Source organism: Dendronephthya gigantea, unplaced genomic scaffold (genome assembly GCF_004324835.1).
Source record: "Dendronephthya gigantea isolate DGI-Jeju-01 unplaced genomic scaffold, DenGig_1.0 000061F, whole genome shotgun sequence".
Classification (NCBI taxonomy): Eukaryota; Metazoa; Cnidaria; class Anthozoa; order Malacalcyonacea; family Nephtheidae; genus Dendronephthya; species Dendronephthya gigantea.
The window spans coordinates 1,312,881-1,331,719 of NW_021163071.1; the positions used below are offsets into that span (position 1 = coordinate 1,312,881).

The following is an 18,839-nucleotide window of genomic DNA, read 5'->3' on the forward strand; positions in this document are numbered from 1 at the left end:
AAACCTTGATAAACGTTGCGTCGTATTCAGACTACAACCATATCAACCTTTCCTTCTGAAATAAACTTGTGTAAGAGTATACAATTACCTAATGGTTTCCATCCAAACACGGAAAAGCGGCCAAAATCGGGTTTGATAACCTTCGCCAACATCAAGTAATGCACTGGCATCTCTCTTCGCTATCGACTACATGCAACAGCTCATTAGGTAGAAGATATGGGAGGACTTTTAGCTTTTCTGCCAAAGTCAGTGTAGAACTACGTTTGTTCGTTTCGTCAGCTGCGTCATATATTGATCCAACCATAGATCCTTTTGATGATTCACCAGCAGGAGAGATGACGTCGTTACTGGTTCCCACATGAGCTGAACTGGTAGTGACAAAGCATGACCGTAGCAAAGCTATGTGTATACGCATTGATTTGCGTTTGACTTGCTTGCCTTTTGGCTTTGCCGCAAATCCTCGACAGTCTTTACCTGTACAAATGTAATCGTTCTGTTCTTTTGTACCTTCGCGGACATGGCAATATCCGAGGGGATTACTTGCCAAAGTTCTGCCAGCATACAAAAAAAATTCTACCCGATACCTGGATGACAAAATCCTGCATAGATGCAGCTGAATTTAGTACAGATTGTAAGGAACTTTGAAGGTTTTCATTACCTACATGACGGCAACCAAAATTGGCCAAGCGTGATGACTGGTATGAAACTGATCTTACAATCTTGCGGGCCTCCATACTACAAAACCACATATAGTACCTGTAACTCCCAAATTCCTCTAAGAGCTACGCTGCTTTGGTGTGCCGTTAACGCCATAAATTGAACTCCACTAAATTCGACCACACTAGACCACGATGGTAGAATAACACGTGCGCGGATAATAACGTAGATGTAAATATCCAATTGTAGAATAGAGTGACCTTACACTAGTTGACAATGATACACAATGAAACACTAAACTGGGTGGCGGGTGCAGCTGCACGTGCAGTCGCAGGAAGTAATAGAACGGAAATAAACGTCATGCAATAACCGTAATAACCATAAAATTAGGGTTTTAAACCTACAGTACCATCGGTGGTAATGCAAAACAGCGTTTATCTTTTGTGCTGGATTTGACGCTAAGCGATTGAAGTATTAGGGCAGAAACCACGGCGTGGCCAAGTTTGCCCATTGCTTTGACTTTGAGTATAATTTTGTCTTTGAACAACTGTTAATAATTCTGGACTTGACTAGTTTGAATACCTGCATGAGTGTATAATTCCTAAAGGTATACTTTCCTAGCTCTTTTGACAAAAAATAGGTTTTTTCGTGCAAGATTTAATCTTTGCCCTGACAGGCTGACAGTCGTCAGTGACATGAACAAGAAGTATAACCTAGCTTGACATTGCGATCAAAACGCCACATGCAACAACACTGTTCTTGTAGCTAATTGGTTCTTGGTCATGTTGGTAAACTTGTGATGAAAATTTTCAACATGATACTATGCTGGGCTGGGCACTTATTTTCGTCATAAGATTATATTATAATAAATTATATGGTTCTGATATTTGATGTGGCTCAGTTTCGATAGCTTGAACATAAAAAATTGATCGTAAACCGCACAACAACACATATTAAAGCCTGGTATTTTGCGTCTTTGCACGTGGTATTTTAACGCTTCCGACGACATGTGATTGGTCACAACCCTAGCTAATCTCTTTATCCCTTTGCAATGGCTGCACGCTGGTGGAACACTCGGCACGTACTTTAATTTGGATTTAAAGCCTTTGAAAGTCTCCAAGTTCTGTTCGAATTTTGCGCTATTTTTGTTCAAATAAAATGGCCTATCGACTTGCTGTCGGCCTAGCATTACTAGCAGTACAAGTTGCATGGCTAAAATTTACTTGGCTGCTGGCGTGTAGTATTACGTTTTGTCTCTACCTTGTTTCTGGTGGCTGGAGATTTGTGCGTTTGCTATGGTTAACGTTTCCTCGTGATCTCAGGTTTGTTTGGCGTTTGTGGTAAAGTGTATCATTATATAAACATTTAATCAGTGTGTGGATACCAGTGGATCGATACTGGTAGAAAACCCGGAAAATTCGTATGAGCAGATCAGTGATGCAGACGCATACGTCTTAGCCCGTTCACACTTGCGATTTTTGCTGCGATCTTCTTCTTTTGATAGAAGTAAACGAGTAATTAGTTACGAATGCTCTGATGTATAAGAGCTCTTTTCTGAACATCAGTAACAAATTCACTCGTTCACATCTATCAAAAGACGAAAATCGCACGTAAAATCACAGCAGAAATTGCATAATTATGAGGATGTAATATGGGCTAGATTAGCTATTGGATCAAACTAACTAAAAAATCTTGTGCAGAGCAAAAGTTGCAGTTGAAAATTTGATGTTACCAACCAAAGAGCAAACTGCTTAAAAAATGGCTAAATTTATATCCCAGCCCCACCTCATTTGTCTATGGGGGGTCAAACTAAATTCAATTTCCACACAGAAGACAGCACTTAATTGTCATTTTGAAAAACATTCAGGTTGATTGAAATTTATATTTTTTATTGTGTGTTACTGTTTTCAGACCAAACATGGTGACAATCTCTTTGCAATATATCGTAAAAAAAATTTCTCCACCAAACTTTGTAATTTTTTTAATCTCAGTAGGTGCTTTTTAGAAGAATTGCTAATATAAACATGTAGATTGAATATTTTTCTGTTTAATTTTCAGGGGTGCTATTTTTCAATGGAAAGTTGCATCAAAGATTCGGCAGTATTCACATAGCAACAACACAGTATGTGATATTTTTCAAATGACAGCAGAAAAGCACAGAGATAAAGTTGCATTTGTGTTTGAGGACAAGTATTGGACATTTCAAGAAGTTGAATATTTCTCCAACAAAGTTGCAAATTATTTTCAAAGTATTGGATATAAGAAAGGAGATGTTGTTGCACTCTTTATGGAGAATCGACCAGAGTTGGTTTTCTTTTGGCTTGGCTTGGCAAAAATTGGTGTTATTTCAGCTCTTGTTAATTATAACCTAAGAAAGGAGTCACTTAGTCATTCTATATCGATTGTAAATGCAAAGGGGTTAATTTACTCAAATGACCTTATTATAGTTGGTAAGAATTGTTAATTTTACTTTTTGTTCAAATCATGTATAAATAAATGAAATAGATGTCATATATCATATCATTTTTTTGTAACCAAACTTTGCACTACTTAATTTACTTTGTTAGATGCTGTAACAGATATTTCACCAAATGTGGAATTATATGAATTTGATGTTGGGGGCATTTCAAGCAGCCTCAAATCAAAAAATATCTTGGAAGAGTTCAAAGAATGTTCAAAAAATCCACCACCATTACTTGATGAGAAAAAATTTGATGGTAGGGAACAAAGAATTTAATATTAGCAATAAATCAAATATTAGATAAGAAAATTAATTTAGGTACCTAAAATTCACTTGTTCTGAGCAATTATTTTAAAACATATATACTACAATAGTCAACAACTGCCAACTGATTATATTTGTTGTCTTTTTCAAGATGTCGTATTGTATATTTACACGTCTGGAACAACAGGACTGCCTAAAGCCTCCATCATAAAACACAGTAGGTACGATTTGAAAACGTAAATCCGTGAACGGTAGAATCTAAGTGAATATATATGCAGTGGCGCCGCCAGCGAGGGGGCAAATTCTGGGAAGGTCCAAATCTGAATGCCGATTCTAGAAATCGGCGTCACTGTGAATATGCCAATCAAAACCTCAGTAATATTATGCGTTATTGCTTTTATTCAATCAAGTATCACAATTTTAAATTATCATGCGGACTATATGATGGTAGTACGCGCATCGTATGGTCTATGGACAATCGACCCCGCAATAGAATAATGCCAAATCTCCTGTAAATAACTTTGCTCGCTTTAGTTGAACTAGAAAAGTTTTTCACTTCTCTATATAACCTTATCTATATGAGGGTTTGGTTAACCGACCGGTAAGAGCTGAAAGATAAGCGGTGTCAACTACTTCCATCTCTTTACCATTAACCACCATAGGATAAAACTCACGAGGCTGGTTAGAAAAGGATATTCTGAATTATTTACACTAATCCTGATTCCGCATTCAACATTTGAACTGAACTCTATTCCCAGAAGACCAGGACATGACTTATATTATTATATAATATTTATGTGTCAAAAAATCAATTATCCAATTCATCGATCACGCTGTTTGCCAGTTTGGGAGATCTAGGTTACGCAACTTGGCTATAAGTATATGTATTAAGTATGTAGGTATGTATACTAATAACTATGGTCAATACAGTGAAAACTTTTACGATAACATAGCCCGAATCGTTCACCCGTTTTCATCAGTTGATTGGCGCTAAGTATGTAACATGTTAGTTGGGTGTAATATATAGAGCTTCTAGCTGAGGCCACTTTGTTTAAACTAAGCTAGGTTAGCGCTAACCCTGTGTTAAATTTTAATCCATTCTTTGAGTTTATGTGCTTTTAAACCACTGTTCGTTTTAAAACTTTAGAAAATATTACTTCCATTGGTCCAGAAAATAATGCCATGTTACAGGGTGCTATTTTTTTTGAAACTTGCAATGCAATTCTACTTTTAAGAGATGTTAACACCTTCGTCCAGACGTCCACCTTACTTACCCGATTGTCCAATCGGTTAGGGAGGGGTGGCTTGAACCCATTAAATTAGTGAACAGTGGAGTGTGATAAAGACAAAAGTTCGGTAGATGCCAAATTTACATCTCTCAAAATAAGAATTGCATTGCAAGTTGCACGAAGGATTGCACTGTGTAACATGGCCTATATTTGAGAAATTTTATTATCAAACATTTTGTTTACATTTCGCTATATCAATTTTAAAATATCCTGACCTGTCGGAATATTTATTATACTATTTCAGTATATTTCTAAATGAATAAGAGATAGAGTTTTAATCACTGGTTTTAATATGGTTAAAGAAATTCAAAACATGCGAAAATTGAGCAGTTTCTAAAAATTGAATTTCCCCATTGTTATGAGCAGAACCGATGCGCAGAAGTGGCTGTAAGCTGTCTTTAACTTTGCAAACAAGCGATTAAAATAGTTAATGTAAAGATTTGCTTGAACCCAAGGTTTAGCTAACCGGCTTTTGAACAACCGGCCCCATGGTATGGTAATATTTCTTTTTATATGGGCAATACAACCTTCTATAACTCGTTTAAAATTTTCCCTAAACAAAGTAAAACGAGGTCCATTTCACAAACCCTAAATGGAATTATAATTTTTTTAAGGTTTTTGCGTATAACTACCGCTTTGACCACATTACTTCAGATAATTCCTAATGATGTCATATATTGTGTTCTACCGCTGTACCACACATCTGCTGGCGTTGTTGGCGTCGGTGCTGTGATCTCGAATGGTGCTACGCTGGTGGTACGACGAAAGCTCTCAGCAAGTCGTTTCTGGGATGAATGTATTGAGTACAAAGCGACGGTAGGTGAAAAATACGTATGAATAATATCGTGTTTTGAAAACTTATGAATTGATCATTTATATCATGCGACCTATAGCCAGTCCACTGTTCCATTTAATGTTACAAGCCGCCAACTAGCGGTATTATTATCTATTATTGTTAACTGACTACTAGAAATTGGTGTGCAAGGCTATGTAGGTTCTATTCTTCCTTTATAACTGAAAGTTTATGAAATTAAAAATCCCGCTTGTAGCTATAACAAATTTTTTCAACTCTGAGCATCATCAACTTGAATTAAACTAGTTTAAAAGATCGAATTACTCACTAAAGTAGCCTCCTCCACAGGCCTCTCTATCACTAAAGAGCATTTCACAATTGCAATATTTTGTACGTATTTTTAAAGTGTTTTTTTGCCAGGTTAGTTTTTACGGAGAGTTTTACATAGAATTCTGAAAGCATAATTTCGGTTCCTATCTGGTTTTTACTGCAGCTTCTGGGTTTAGAATTTGTCACATCCCCTTTTTCAAAATACTGGGCCATTTAAGCATTGCCTCCACATTTAACGAACAGTTTAGAGCTAGGTAGTGTAAACACGTTAGTTTGTAGCCAGTAGCCTACGAATTGTGTAGAGCGACCGCCTTGCTGTTTATTTTGGGTAAAAATTCAGTGGCAAATCCGAAATCGTTATGCGAATTTAAGATTTATATGACACCAGGCTGTCTCCTTAGAAAGAATTCTCTTACAGACTTATACTCTGGATTTCCATTGAGTGCTCTGGCTATAAAATGTCGCTTACAAAAGGCCTGCAGCAATATCAAAGGCTGTAGGTTATTTTATATGGAGAAAAATTCAGAATTGATAGAGTTGTATTCATTTTTTTGCGGTGTTAGATTGCGATATACATTGGTGAGCTTTGTCGTTACATACTGGCTCAACCACCAAAGGAAAGCGACAAAAAACACAAGCTACGTCTCATGACTGGAAACGGTCTTCGTCCACAAATTTGGAACCAATTTAAAACAAGATTTAATATTCCTTTTATTTTTGAATTTTACGGCGCAACTGAAAGTAATGTTAGTTCGCGGAATGTGGACGGCTATCCTGGCGCCATTGGATCTTTGCCCGTAATTGCGTCGTCATTGTCGCCTACGGCTACGAGGTTGTTTAAGATCGATCCGTTGTCTGGTGAACTGGCTCGAAACTCGGACGGCTTGGCTATTCCTTGTAATCCTGGAGAAGTTGGGCAAATTGCTGGTAGAATTAATAACCGTGAGTTAAGGCTCGAAAGATTTTTTTTGTCATATAACATTACACAATTAAAGATGGTTCATGTTGATGCCAGTACAAGGAGTTTAGACTCTAACCGTGGGAATATTAAATGAGTTGTTTTTTAGTAGTCTTTTAAAGGTAGAAAATTGTCTTTAGAGTATCTTTCTTTCTAATCTTTTCCTCCTTAAGTTCATCTTGAAAGGCAATCTAGCAAAGCCCTAGCGTGTTTTAAGGGTTCATATTGTGAATATCTGTTTGTTTAATTTAAGGTAAAGTACTCAGTCGTTTCGATGGTTACGTGAACAAGCAAGCTACTCAGAAGAAAATTGCGCACGATTTATTGAAAAAAGGAGACGAATGGTTCCTCAGCGGTGACGTACTTTACTGGGACGAGCTCGGTTATCTCTTCTTTCATGATCGTCTTGGCGACACTTTCCGATGGCGTGGCGAAAATGTCTCAACCTCTGAGGTCGAGGGAGTAATGGCGAATGCCTTAGGTTTGAATTCTGTTGTAGTGTACGGCGTCCAGATTCCCGGATGTGAAGGCCGCGCAGGAATGGCTGCGATCGAAGATCCTGATGACGTCATAGATGTGAAGTTTATCTCTAGTAAGCTACCGGAGGTGTTGCCCTCGTATGCTCGACCAGTATTCCTTAGAGTTACAAATGTTGTGGATACCACAGGAACATTTAAGTTCCAGAAAACAAGATTTCGAAAAGAAGGATTTGATTTTTCTATTGTTAAGGATAAGTTGTTCTTTCTTGACTCGAAGTTAGGTGAGTATTGTGTTTTGACTGCGGAAATTCATGGAAAAATTGTCGATGGTGATATGAGATTTTAAATGATCAAAAACATTATCTCGAACTTTACTGGCGGTGTAGGTCCGGTAATTATATAAATATAAGTAAAAAGTTGGAGTAAGGAATACATTTAAAAAAATTAGTGTGTCCATAATTAGTTGCGAGCTTTCATGCTTTCAATGTCTCATAATTTTAAACGTTATGAGTGAGGTAATATATCTCGAAAGTAATATATACATATGTAGGTAACACAGGATATCCACAAAAATATAAACGCTAAATGAAAACGTGATCAAATTAATCGAGAATTGTCTCATTAAAGCCTGCTCATTTGTCTTTTCAACGATACGTTTCTTAAGTATTTCAGGCAAGAAATCTATTTATAAGATTATTTGCACCGTGAAAGAACTTTTTTTTATGTCCCGTGGTGTTCAGAAACCAACTACAAATGCAGACCTAACTCGTATAACGTCATGGTACTTTAACTACAGCCGAAAGAGCTTTCCTTGTTGGGATCTACTTCAAAACACAAAGTTTGAATTGCCAATTAATTAATTCCGTTTTTTGGGATACCTCGTATATGTCGAAACACTTAATAAAACTGTAACTGTTTATAATTATTTTTTACCCATGACTCAGGTTATGTTATATTTTTCATATATTAGCTATGTTCTTTATTTTGTTTGTAGAATATTCGTTTTTAATCATTGATATTGATTCATATTAGAATAATAACATGTAAATTTATAGGTTCTTTTGTCACTTCTGTGTTTGAATAAGTTTGTCGCTATTGTAAAAATTTTGTTAAGGTCATTTGACTACAGTATATCGTCCAGTTTTCGGACACAAAATATTTTTTTCGTTATTCTTCGCCTTTACGTAAATATCGCAAATATTGAAATTTAATGTAGGATAAATATAACGTTTTAGTTTAAACAATGTTATTTTTCTGGCATTTCGTCTATAGCACTTCTAATTTTAGAGTGCACTGTAGCCATATCTACTATCTAGTTCTTCTTTTAACACTATATAATCAAGAATTGGAGTAAAAGCATATTTTTGCATCATTTTGCATCTTTCTAAACTTTTATGCAAAGAAAAACTACGAGTTTCATTATTGCTCGTTTAACAGCACGTCGTGTCCGAATAATGGACGAATATACAAAAATGGCATGAAGATTCAATGAATATATATATATATATATATATATATATATATATATATATATATATATATATATATATATTCATATTCATATATATATATATATATATATATATATATATATATATATATATATATGTATATATATATATATATATGTATATATATATATATATATATGAATATGATCTATGTAAAATAACTATGGTAAAAGCCACTGAACTATGTAAAAGCCTGTGGTGTTCCTAAATTTTATTTAAAGCGCCTGGGAACGAGGCTGGTTTGAGCGCAGTTACAATAATAATAGTTTGAGTTGCTCTGCAGGTCTGCTCCGGTTGAACTTTGGAACAGAAGACACGTAATTTCAATTAATGACAATTTGGAGCCTACGAAAGCCTTCGATTTCTGTTCGATTTTTGCGCCATTTTCGTTCAAACAAAATGGCCTATCGACTTGCTGTCGGCCTAGCATTACTAGCAGTACAAGTTAAATGGTTAAAGCTCACCTGGTTGCAGGCGTGTAGTATTACGTTTGGTCTCTACCTTGTTTCTGGTGGCTGGAGATTAGTGCGTTTGTTGTGGTTAACTTTTCCTCGTGATCTCAGGTTTGTGTGAGGTTCGTTTGAATAACTATGGGACGTTAATTGTAAAGTGTATAGGGTCAAGTTACTGGCATTTGGATATGCGGACAGATATGTTAGACTGTTTGCTAAGGAATGGTGGTGGTTATCATCACTGTGTGAGAATAAAAAGTTAAAAAGGCGTTGTTTCTGTAATTTATTGCACTTGTTAAGCTTTGCCGCGGTTTAGATGGCGGTGAATCCTGATGTATGAATATTATAACATGATCATGATGAGGTTCTTATATGTAGCCCTGTACACCTAAACAATGGTATATTGAACACAACCTAATAATTTAAACTGCTTCATTGCCAAGTATATAAGTTTATACCATACAAAACACTAATACACTATGCATGACAGGTACACAAGGATTAATATAATCAAAAATGTTCTGATATAATACACTTTTGTCAGGGGCAAGGGGGTTATCAGGTGATGACCTTTTTAGGGCTTCTAGGTTGGGCATTGGATCAAACAAATATATTATGTAAAGCAGAAGTTGCAAGTGAAAATCTGATTTTATCAAAACTAAGAAGCAAAAAGGTTGAACAAAAATGGCTCTATTGTTTTGAAAAACATTGTCTGATTCACAACTCTACTATATATAGTTTTTTATCCACCCCCCATCTCAAGGTTAACTGAAAATCCCATGCAGAAGATGTTCAGAAATTAATGTGAATTTAGCAAGGCTTTCTAGGGAAATACATTTTTGCTATGATAAAGAACTATTACAACATTCAGATGTCTGTTTTCTAATCAATTTATAGAGGTGGTATTATTCTTTTCAAACGTATATCAAGCGTTCGGCGGCATGCACGTAACAACAACACCATATGTGACATTTTTCAAATGACAGCAGGAAGGCACAGGGATAAAGTTGCATTTGTGTTTGAGGACAAGTATTGGACATTTCAAGAAGTTGAATATTTCTCCAACAAAGTTGCAAATTATTTTCAAAGTATTGGATATAAGAAAGGAGATGTTGTTGCACTCTTTATGGAGAATCGACCAGAGTTGGTTTTCTTTTGGCTTGGCTTGGCAAAAATTGGTGTTATTTCAGCTCTTGTTAATTATAACCTAAGAAAGGAGTCACTTAGTCATTCTATATCGATTGTAAATGCTAAGGGGTTAATCTATTCAAATGATCCTGTTATTGTTGGTAAGAATTATTAATTTTACTTTTTATTTAAATTGTGTATAATCGTTTTTATACATGTAATAAGCATCATTCGATCATCCTATATAAATTATAATGTAATATTCTCGTCTTCAAAAACGGAAATGCTCAATACAAGAAAGTTTTGTATTTATTTAAGAGCATTTATTTTATTTTTTCATTACAATTTTTTCAAATGAATAAGTATATATATATATATATATATAATTATATATATATATATATATATATATATATAAATTAGAGTTGAACTAAACATTGCCAGTGTGTCATGCACACAGTTGCAATCATATGTACTATCACTATGTAAATTACCATTAATTGATATTCACAACTAAACACAAAATTGATATTCGCTGAAGTACCATTCAAAACAAAGTATATTTGGTCATTTAGCATTTTATCTGCTAACCAATTTGCTTCGTTAGATGCTGTAACAGATATTTCGCCAAATGTGGAATTATATGAATTTGATGTTGGGGGCATTTCAAGCAGCCTCAAATCAGAAAATATCTTGGAGAAGTTCAAGGAATGTTCAGAAAATCCACCACCATTACTTCACGAGAAAAAATTTGATGGTAGGGAGCCAATTACAACATATATTCCCCAATATGTTTGTGCGTATGGTTGCTTATTTGAGAATATGTCTCAGGCTCAGTTGACTTGAATTTGCACCAGACTAATTTGACTGATGCATAAATTTCCTGCAAACATCTTGGCAAAGATGCCGATGTATGCTATACTCAACTGAGTAAACCGGTTGATGGAAACCAATTGAATACATTAAATATAATATGGTTAAGAAGTTACAAAAAAGACTGGCAAGATAAAAACGTAGTGAAGGTCGAATATTCCAGTATCATTGTCGTCCAAAATACCGGATTATGGTATGTTCGACCTTGGGCCCTCCTGACGTCCAATATACCAGAATATGGTATGTTCGACCATGGTACGATCTTGATCATTCGTAAGGTTCCAAAATACTGGAATATGGTATGTTAGACCTTAGTAGAGCGATTATATGGAATTATGGAAATATGGAGTTACGTAGTTAAAATATCGCAACAGTCAGCCAAAATGTTGATTACCGCCCCTGATACCCCCCCCCCTGAGGTATACATGCAATGTAGGTTGAAATAGGCCTCTAAGGTCTATTTATTATCTCGATTTAGGATTTGTTGTTTCATGATCAAGGGATTGAAAATTTCAAAGATTGTTTTAAAGCGTGACAGGATATGACTGAAAATTGTTTGACAGCTGCTAATCATCTTTTTCTTTTTCAAGATGTATTATTCTACATCTACACGTCAGGGACGACAGGACTGCCTAAAGCCTCCATCATAAAACACAGTAGGTCAGTATCGTATTATATATGTACCCATATATATGTACGTGTAATCCATCTTTCATTTGTGCCTGAGAACTGAGAAGTGAGAACATAGGCGGCCCTGAAAATTGCGCGAGAAATTTTTCGGTAATTTGTCAATATGTAGTAATGTATAATTATACATTATTTTATTGTTATTATTGTTATTATTATTGTACATTAATTTTCTTATTTAACATAATATTTTTGACTGGATAAAAATATGTGCTGAGATTCATAGTCATAGAATGGTGTTATAATGGGTCTTGTTGTGAAGTTCTATCAAAAATCAAACCGGTTAACTAATTGGCTGCACCACGTTACCTGGTATGGTAATTGGTAATATTTCCTTTTTCTTCACCAAGGCAACTTCCTCTCCTATGCAGATTTTTCCCTAATTGAATTATCAATTTTTTAAGGTTTTTGAGTATATCTACCGGATTTTGCGAACTAGTCGAGATAATTCCTGATGATGTAATCTATTGTGTACTACCGCTGTACCACACGTCTGCTGGTGTTTTGTGCGTCAGTACTGTGATCTCGAATGGTGCTACGCTAGTGGTACGACGAAAATTCTCAGCAAGTCGTTTCTGGGATGAATGCATCAAGTACAAAGCGACGGTAGGTGAAAAATACGTACGAAGGACATCGTGTTTCTTTTCAAATGTTCGAAGATGGCATTTGATCAGGGCGCTTATATATATATATACAAGCGCCAGATATGAGGTATGCTGCAATTTCATTGGTTGGCTACTAGACAGATATTTGCTCATATCTATCTAGTAGAGAAAGTAAACAAAATGGCCGATCATATGAGCCTATCAGCTCATATACGACTCGAGTTCGCAGAATAACTGTTAAATAGCACATGCGATCATATATGCAAGCGCCTTGCATTTGATGTTACAGATCGTATGTTACATTGCATTGTTTTAACATTTGAATTTTAAAATTCTGCTCATTTAAAGATTAGTATGCCGGCGAAATTTAAAGTCCAATTTCAACAAAATTAAACTATAAGCTCCACCATTAGTAGGTACGCAAGAAAGTAACTGAACTAAGTGTGGTTTTCTTCTTTTGATGTATGTGAACGAGTAAATAAGTTTCGGATGTTCGGATAAAAGCACATAAATATCAGAGCTTTCGTGACTACAGTATTTGCCCTGTCAACCGAGATCAGGATTTCCATTAAGTACTCTGGCTATAAAATGTCGCTTACAAAAGGCCTGCAGCAATATCAAAGGTTGCAATCTATTTTGTATGGAGAAAAATTCAGAATTGATAGAGTTCTATTTATTGTTTGCCGTGTTAGGGTGCAATATACATTGGTGAACTTTGTCGTTACATACTGGCTCAACCACCAAAGGAAAGCGATAAAAAACACAAGCTACGTTTTATGACTGGCAACGGTCTTCGTCCTCAAATTTGGAATGAATTTAAAACAAGATTTAATATTCCTTCTATTAATGAGTTTTACGGAGCAACCGAAGGTAATATTACTTTGGCGAATGTGAACGGCTATCCTGGTGCCATTGGGTTTCTGCCCATAATTGCGTCGTCATTGTCGCCAATGAAGATGTTTAAGATCGATCCGTTGTCCGGAGAACTGGCTCGAAACTCGGACGGCTTGGCTGTTCCTTGTAATCCTGGAGAAGTTGGACAGGTTGCTGGTAGAATTAGTAAACGTGAGTTAAATTCAAGTAAAAGCAAGTATGCAAAGGTGTAAGACTTCTTCTAGCGTGTTCAATATTTAAAGGACATTGGCAACGAAAATTTTTATTCGCTATTTTTAAAGTGTTCAACCGTCTAATCATAGATATGGTGTTAATTTGTTCCAAAAATGTTTCGTTTATGAGTTATTTTCACCACAATTCAGCCAAAATTTGGACCTCGTCCGCCATATTGGATCAATTTTTGAAAAAATTATATTTGGCGGAAGTGACGTCATTTGATGGGTTCCCTAAACACATCAATATATTTTACTAGCGTGTTTACTGTGTTTATCGAGATTTTTTGCTTTAAAAAGGGAGTTGTAGTTTTTTTATGATTGTCATGGAACATATTAACGAAAACCATGCAGTTAGAGGAAGTGTTGCCCTACCAATATGAGCCAGAGGTGCAGGGAAAATCTTGTGATATATATCTAACGATAGCGATGCCGAAAACGGTAGAGATCCATCTTCCTCTGACGAAGATTTCGATCGCGAGTTCGAAAGAGCGAATGCCGGGCGCCTTGAAAAACTTACTTGGTGTAAATGTGGACATTGCGCATTATTAACAAGGGCTGTAGAATGTTATTGCTGCTATGAAAAAGCACTAGAGTACGACGAATACGAACATTTCGCAAACTCGCGCTTCGTCGTGTGGTCACTCAAATAATATTTTGTCGTGTCGTATGACATGTTCATTTGATTTCTCTCACATGATACGGCAATTCCTCTAAAAGGAACAAATAAACCGTGCGTTTGATGCTGTTCGATTAAGTTTAGATTTAATTGGGGAAAGAATATATTTAATACATGTAGATTCTGGTCCTATTTTAATATTATCGCTGCTATTTCGCCGTTTAACAAGATATGATCATTTATGGTTGCGTTGACACGTCGCAGTTAATTTGCACGGGATTGAAGATTTAATATATAAAGCACGAATTCCAAAGTGTAAGACAAAGTGAACGTATCATGCGGTTTATTTACATTTTTGAACAATTAAACTTCTATACTTTTTAAAGTACAATGAGCTTCTGAATTTCGCGATCGAACAACATTTAGGTTTGCAAGGCATCTAAATGAATATGAACTGTATAAAATGCACCGCATATAATGTCAATTGCACGGCATATAAAGAGAAATGCACCGCGTATAATGTCAATTGCACGGCATATGATCAATGTATACCACGTAAGACAGCTATGGCATTCCATAGTATTGTTTATGTTCAGAGCCTTTATATTGAAGACTAGCACGTGCGCGGCACGCCGGAGTTAACGCCAGAAAAGGCGTCTTGTTTATACTAAAATATAGTAAAATTGTTAGCAGGGGAAAATATGCGCGCCTTAGCTTTAGTATAAATCTAAATATAGGTAAAATTCTAAACTTTGGGAGATTGGTTATTAGTTGTGTTGTGTTGTCACCGTAACGTCCTGTTGTGTGTCGACGTGCACTGCATGTGTAAATATGTGTGTACATAGTTCATATTCAATGTTCTCTTCCAAATATTTTGAAAAACATGTCCCCGCAATGTTGATGCATTAATTTTGCATAGGTATTTGATTCTGTCCCCCCTCTATACTCTATTTTACCAAGTTTTTCAAGTTGCCATATGAGAATACAACAATAGTTTATATAATCATATTTCCCGAACCCATCAAATGACGTCACAAATGTATGCTAGCATAAATTAGCATAAGGCTCGATTTTCAAAATGGCGGACCACCGATGAACATTTTTGGAAATTTTCTCAAGAACCAAATACGATAGACACACAAAAACATTAAATTAAGTATTTCCTAGATGATTTCAACAGATTTGGCAAATAAAAATTTTCGTTGCCAATGTCCTTTAAGGGTTCATATTGTGAATACTTGTTTGTTAAATTTAAGGTGACGTACTCAGTCGTTTCGATGGTTACGTGAACAAGCAAGCTACTCAGAAGAAAGTCGGCCACGATTTATTGAAAAAAGGAGACGAATGGTTCCTCAGCGGGGACGCACTTTACTGGGACGAACTCGGTTATCTCTTTTTTCGCGATCGTCTTGGCGACACTTTCCGATGGCGTGGCGAAAATGTCTCAACCTCTGAGGTCGAGGGAGTAATGGCGAATGCCTTAGATTTGAATTCTGTGGTGGTGTACGGCGTTCAGATTCCCGGATGCGAAGGCCGCGCAGGAATGGCTGCGATCGAAGATCCTGATGACGTCATAGACGTGAAGTATATCTCTAGTAAGCTACCGGAGGTGTTACCCTCTTATGCTCGACCAGTATTCCTTAGAGTTACAAATGTTGTGGATACCACAGGAACATTTAAGTTCCAGAAAACAAGATTTCGAAAAGAAGGATTTGATTTTTCTATTGTTAAGGATAAGTTGTTCTTTCTTGACTCGAAGTTAGGTGAGTATTGTGTCTTGACTGCGGAAATTCATGGAAAAATTGTCGATGGTGATATGAGATTTTAAATGATCAAAAACTTTATCTCGAACTTTACTAGCGGTGTAGGTCCGGTAATGAGTGGGTTATTAGTAAAAAGTTGGAGTAAGGAATGCATTTGATAAAACTAAATGCGGGGTTTATATTTCATTGACTGCGAGTTGTCGTTTTTACTGATGTTTTTGTGTCTTGTCTTATAATTTCTAATATTATGAGTAAGGTAATATCAAGTAGAGTTTAGTAAAAATGTGAACTGCTTTTCAGAAACACTTAAAACTTTTTTAATTTTTATTTATAGCTTTTATGTTTAGATATATTTTTGTTATTATTTTGTTTACGTTGAATTTTTTGTTTAAGTGTATTTGTTTTCGATTCAATGTCTTTCTTATGTTTATTGATATTGATTAATATTGGAACAATTAAATTTATCAGTTCTGTTTTTGAATTAGTTTATCGGTTTTGTAAACTTTGGTGCGGATTTCTTTTGGAGAACAACGTGTTCACCTGCGCGATCATACAGAAACGGATTCATGTCGGTGCTTGAAGAAGGAGCTGCGCTCTTGATATTTATTTAAGGAAAAAATTTGTAGAGGTCATTTGACTACCGGCGTGATACGGAAAGAAAGTTTCTTACTATATATAGTTAATATAGTGACATTCTCGACTGTCACAAGTTGAGATTTTTTCGTTCAACAGTCAACACACCACCCAGTCGCACTCCACACCACTCTCTCTCTCCTTGCTCTGTAATGGCCTAATTCGTCACCCACCGCCCTTCTGCCGTGACGTGTACGACAAGTGATGGCAGTTTATGTGACATATTAGGAATCGAACCAGTTTCTCCCTAAGAACACGAATAATCCAATCCTTGGAATCGCCTAGTTCCGGTTACACGCGATTGAAAAACGGACACGCGAGAGCACGAACTCCATGCCTACACCATATGTCGCAGGACATGCGTTCAAAGTTATCACAACACGAGAACGAGCAATCAAGATCACATGTCTGTCTTTAAAGTGAATACATTTGACCAAAAACAAGTCATAAAAGCTTAATCTTAGCATACAGCAGGCATACGTCGCACACGTGGGTCTTGTAAACGTCGCAAGACACGGATAAAATTATTAACTTGCAGAGCCAGTTTGTCTGCTTAGGTCTGCCTCACGAAAGCTCCCTTCCTGAGTTTCGAAGTGGACTTTCCGGTTATTTGAATAATTGGTTTAACTGCTTTCGAAACTTTGTCTTTAAGTTCCATTGCCATTGGCTTTATTACTTCATAAACCGAAGAAGAATATTATGTCAATAGTTTAGGACAAGTTTTCTGAAACTTGTAAATGCAACGGTAAATACAATTTAAACTCATCCGCGGGGAGCCCTTTTGCAAAAAGCACCTGGATTAAGACTTGTGCTCAGTCAGGGACGTTTTTTATTTTTAACACTTTGTCTCATGAAACATTATTTTTACAAAATACAAATGCCGGCGACAATTATTTTTACAATTCAACATTATGATAGTTATCTCAAGGTATATATTATAATACTGTAGTTGTAGCTATAACTAGGCCCTCGACAAGCTAAAGATTAAAAAAAACTGGAAGAGAACAAAAACTTAATGGCTAAGAAAAACATGCATTTAAAGTTTAAAATTTATCTGAAACATTCAAAGTTTAAAAGCATTCTGCAGACACGAACGGGCTAATACACGTAATAATAGTTATATGTGTATACTTGGAAAAGGAAGTTGTACTTTCCGCAAATCCGATCACAGGGACTATAGCTTTATATAGCGCAAATCGTTCTGAAGTGTTGCCGTAGGGTAAACAATTTTCCCGTAGTATTTCCTATACTTGCAGTTTTCGACGTGAATTAGTCGCTGCCGTAAAAAGATAGTGTAATGTAACTGTGTAAGTGACATCACTGTTTGTAGCTATTGCTGGGAATATAAGTGTCTTTAACAATGATCAAATCTAAATATATTTAAGGTTGAAAACTGAATACAAATACAGATTACTATATCGGCTATTGTATCGTTAATGGCTCCCGGACCATATTCTACGTGTTATCCACGTGCGAAATCGCGTACAGCTTATAAGACGTGGCAAGGGAAACTTGAATCCAACATTGCCTGAAAGCAAATTTACTGAGGTTTTAACAAGTATGAAATTTTATCATTGTTGCAGATTTATTTGAAATAAAACGTTGTAAAGGGAAGATAGGGAAAACAGTTATACAAGCGCGTGTGTATTTGTACAAACTATTGAATTGAAACGGGTAAGTAAGAAAAACACTTGACACCTTTGTGAGACCACATAAAAATCTAAAGCTTTAAGTGACATGTAATTGAATTAGGTGAATACTTTATGATGCCAGACTTTGCTTTCTCAGGCTATTATGATTATTATCCGCTCAGGATATAACTGAAGAGCCTTTTCCCGCCGTTCCAGGGTTGACTTCTATTCTAATGTTTTGCCTATTCTATTATGTCTAACTTTTCCCTGATTTGACTAACAAGGTATCATTCTTTGTGTGCTATATTCAAAACTTCATTGAAACAAATAACAGACCAAATGTCTGCGAGGTTACGTTTTCTCGTTCTCTGATTGGCTTATTTCCTAGCAATCGCGGTAAATTGACCCCATCACATATTTTTCATTAGATCTTGGCTTGGGTTAGCATGCTACACCCACCATCATCAATCTATGCCCATATGTTGTTGTCACTTTTGTATATAAAAGAAAGAATTAAATTCAGGACGGCCGCGCATTTTATGTTAATTATGCTGTTCAAATAATCCAAAACCGATACAATTTTGCGCGCTATGGTTGGAA

The 18,839-nt window shown here is 35.9% G+C and overlaps 2 protein-coding genes across 2 annotated transcripts; both read left to right on the top strand.

The window, feature by feature from the left end:
• The first annotated feature begins 1,711 nt into the window (after positions 1–1,711).
• Positions 1,712–16,422, top strand: LOC114530198 (long-chain fatty acid transport protein 4-like). Its single transcript, XM_028551776.1, has 8 exons — positions 1,712–1,979; positions 2,716–3,107; positions 3,225–3,374; positions 3,534–3,603; positions 5,286–5,487; positions 6,358–6,736; positions 7,006–7,617; positions 16,081–16,422. The coding sequence occupies exons 1-7, from the start codon at positions 1,816–1,818 to the stop codon at positions 7,575–7,577; spliced, it is 1,929 nt and encodes a 642-aa protein (XP_028407577.1). The 5' UTR covers positions 1,712–1,815; the 3' UTR covers positions 7,578–7,617; positions 16,081–16,422.
• LOC114530197 (long-chain fatty acid transport protein 4-like) lies at positions 9,005–16,082 on the top strand. The gene is made up of 7 exons (XM_028551775.1): positions 9,005–9,305; positions 10,092–10,483; positions 10,930–11,079; positions 11,786–11,855; positions 12,287–12,488; positions 13,180–13,552; positions 15,469–16,082. The coding sequence occupies exons 1-7, from the start codon at positions 9,073–9,075 to the stop codon at positions 16,038–16,040; spliced, it is 1,992 nt and encodes a 663-aa protein (XP_028407576.1). The 5' UTR covers positions 9,005–9,072; the 3' UTR covers positions 16,041–16,082.
• Positions 16,423–18,839: the final 2,417 nt, after the last annotated feature.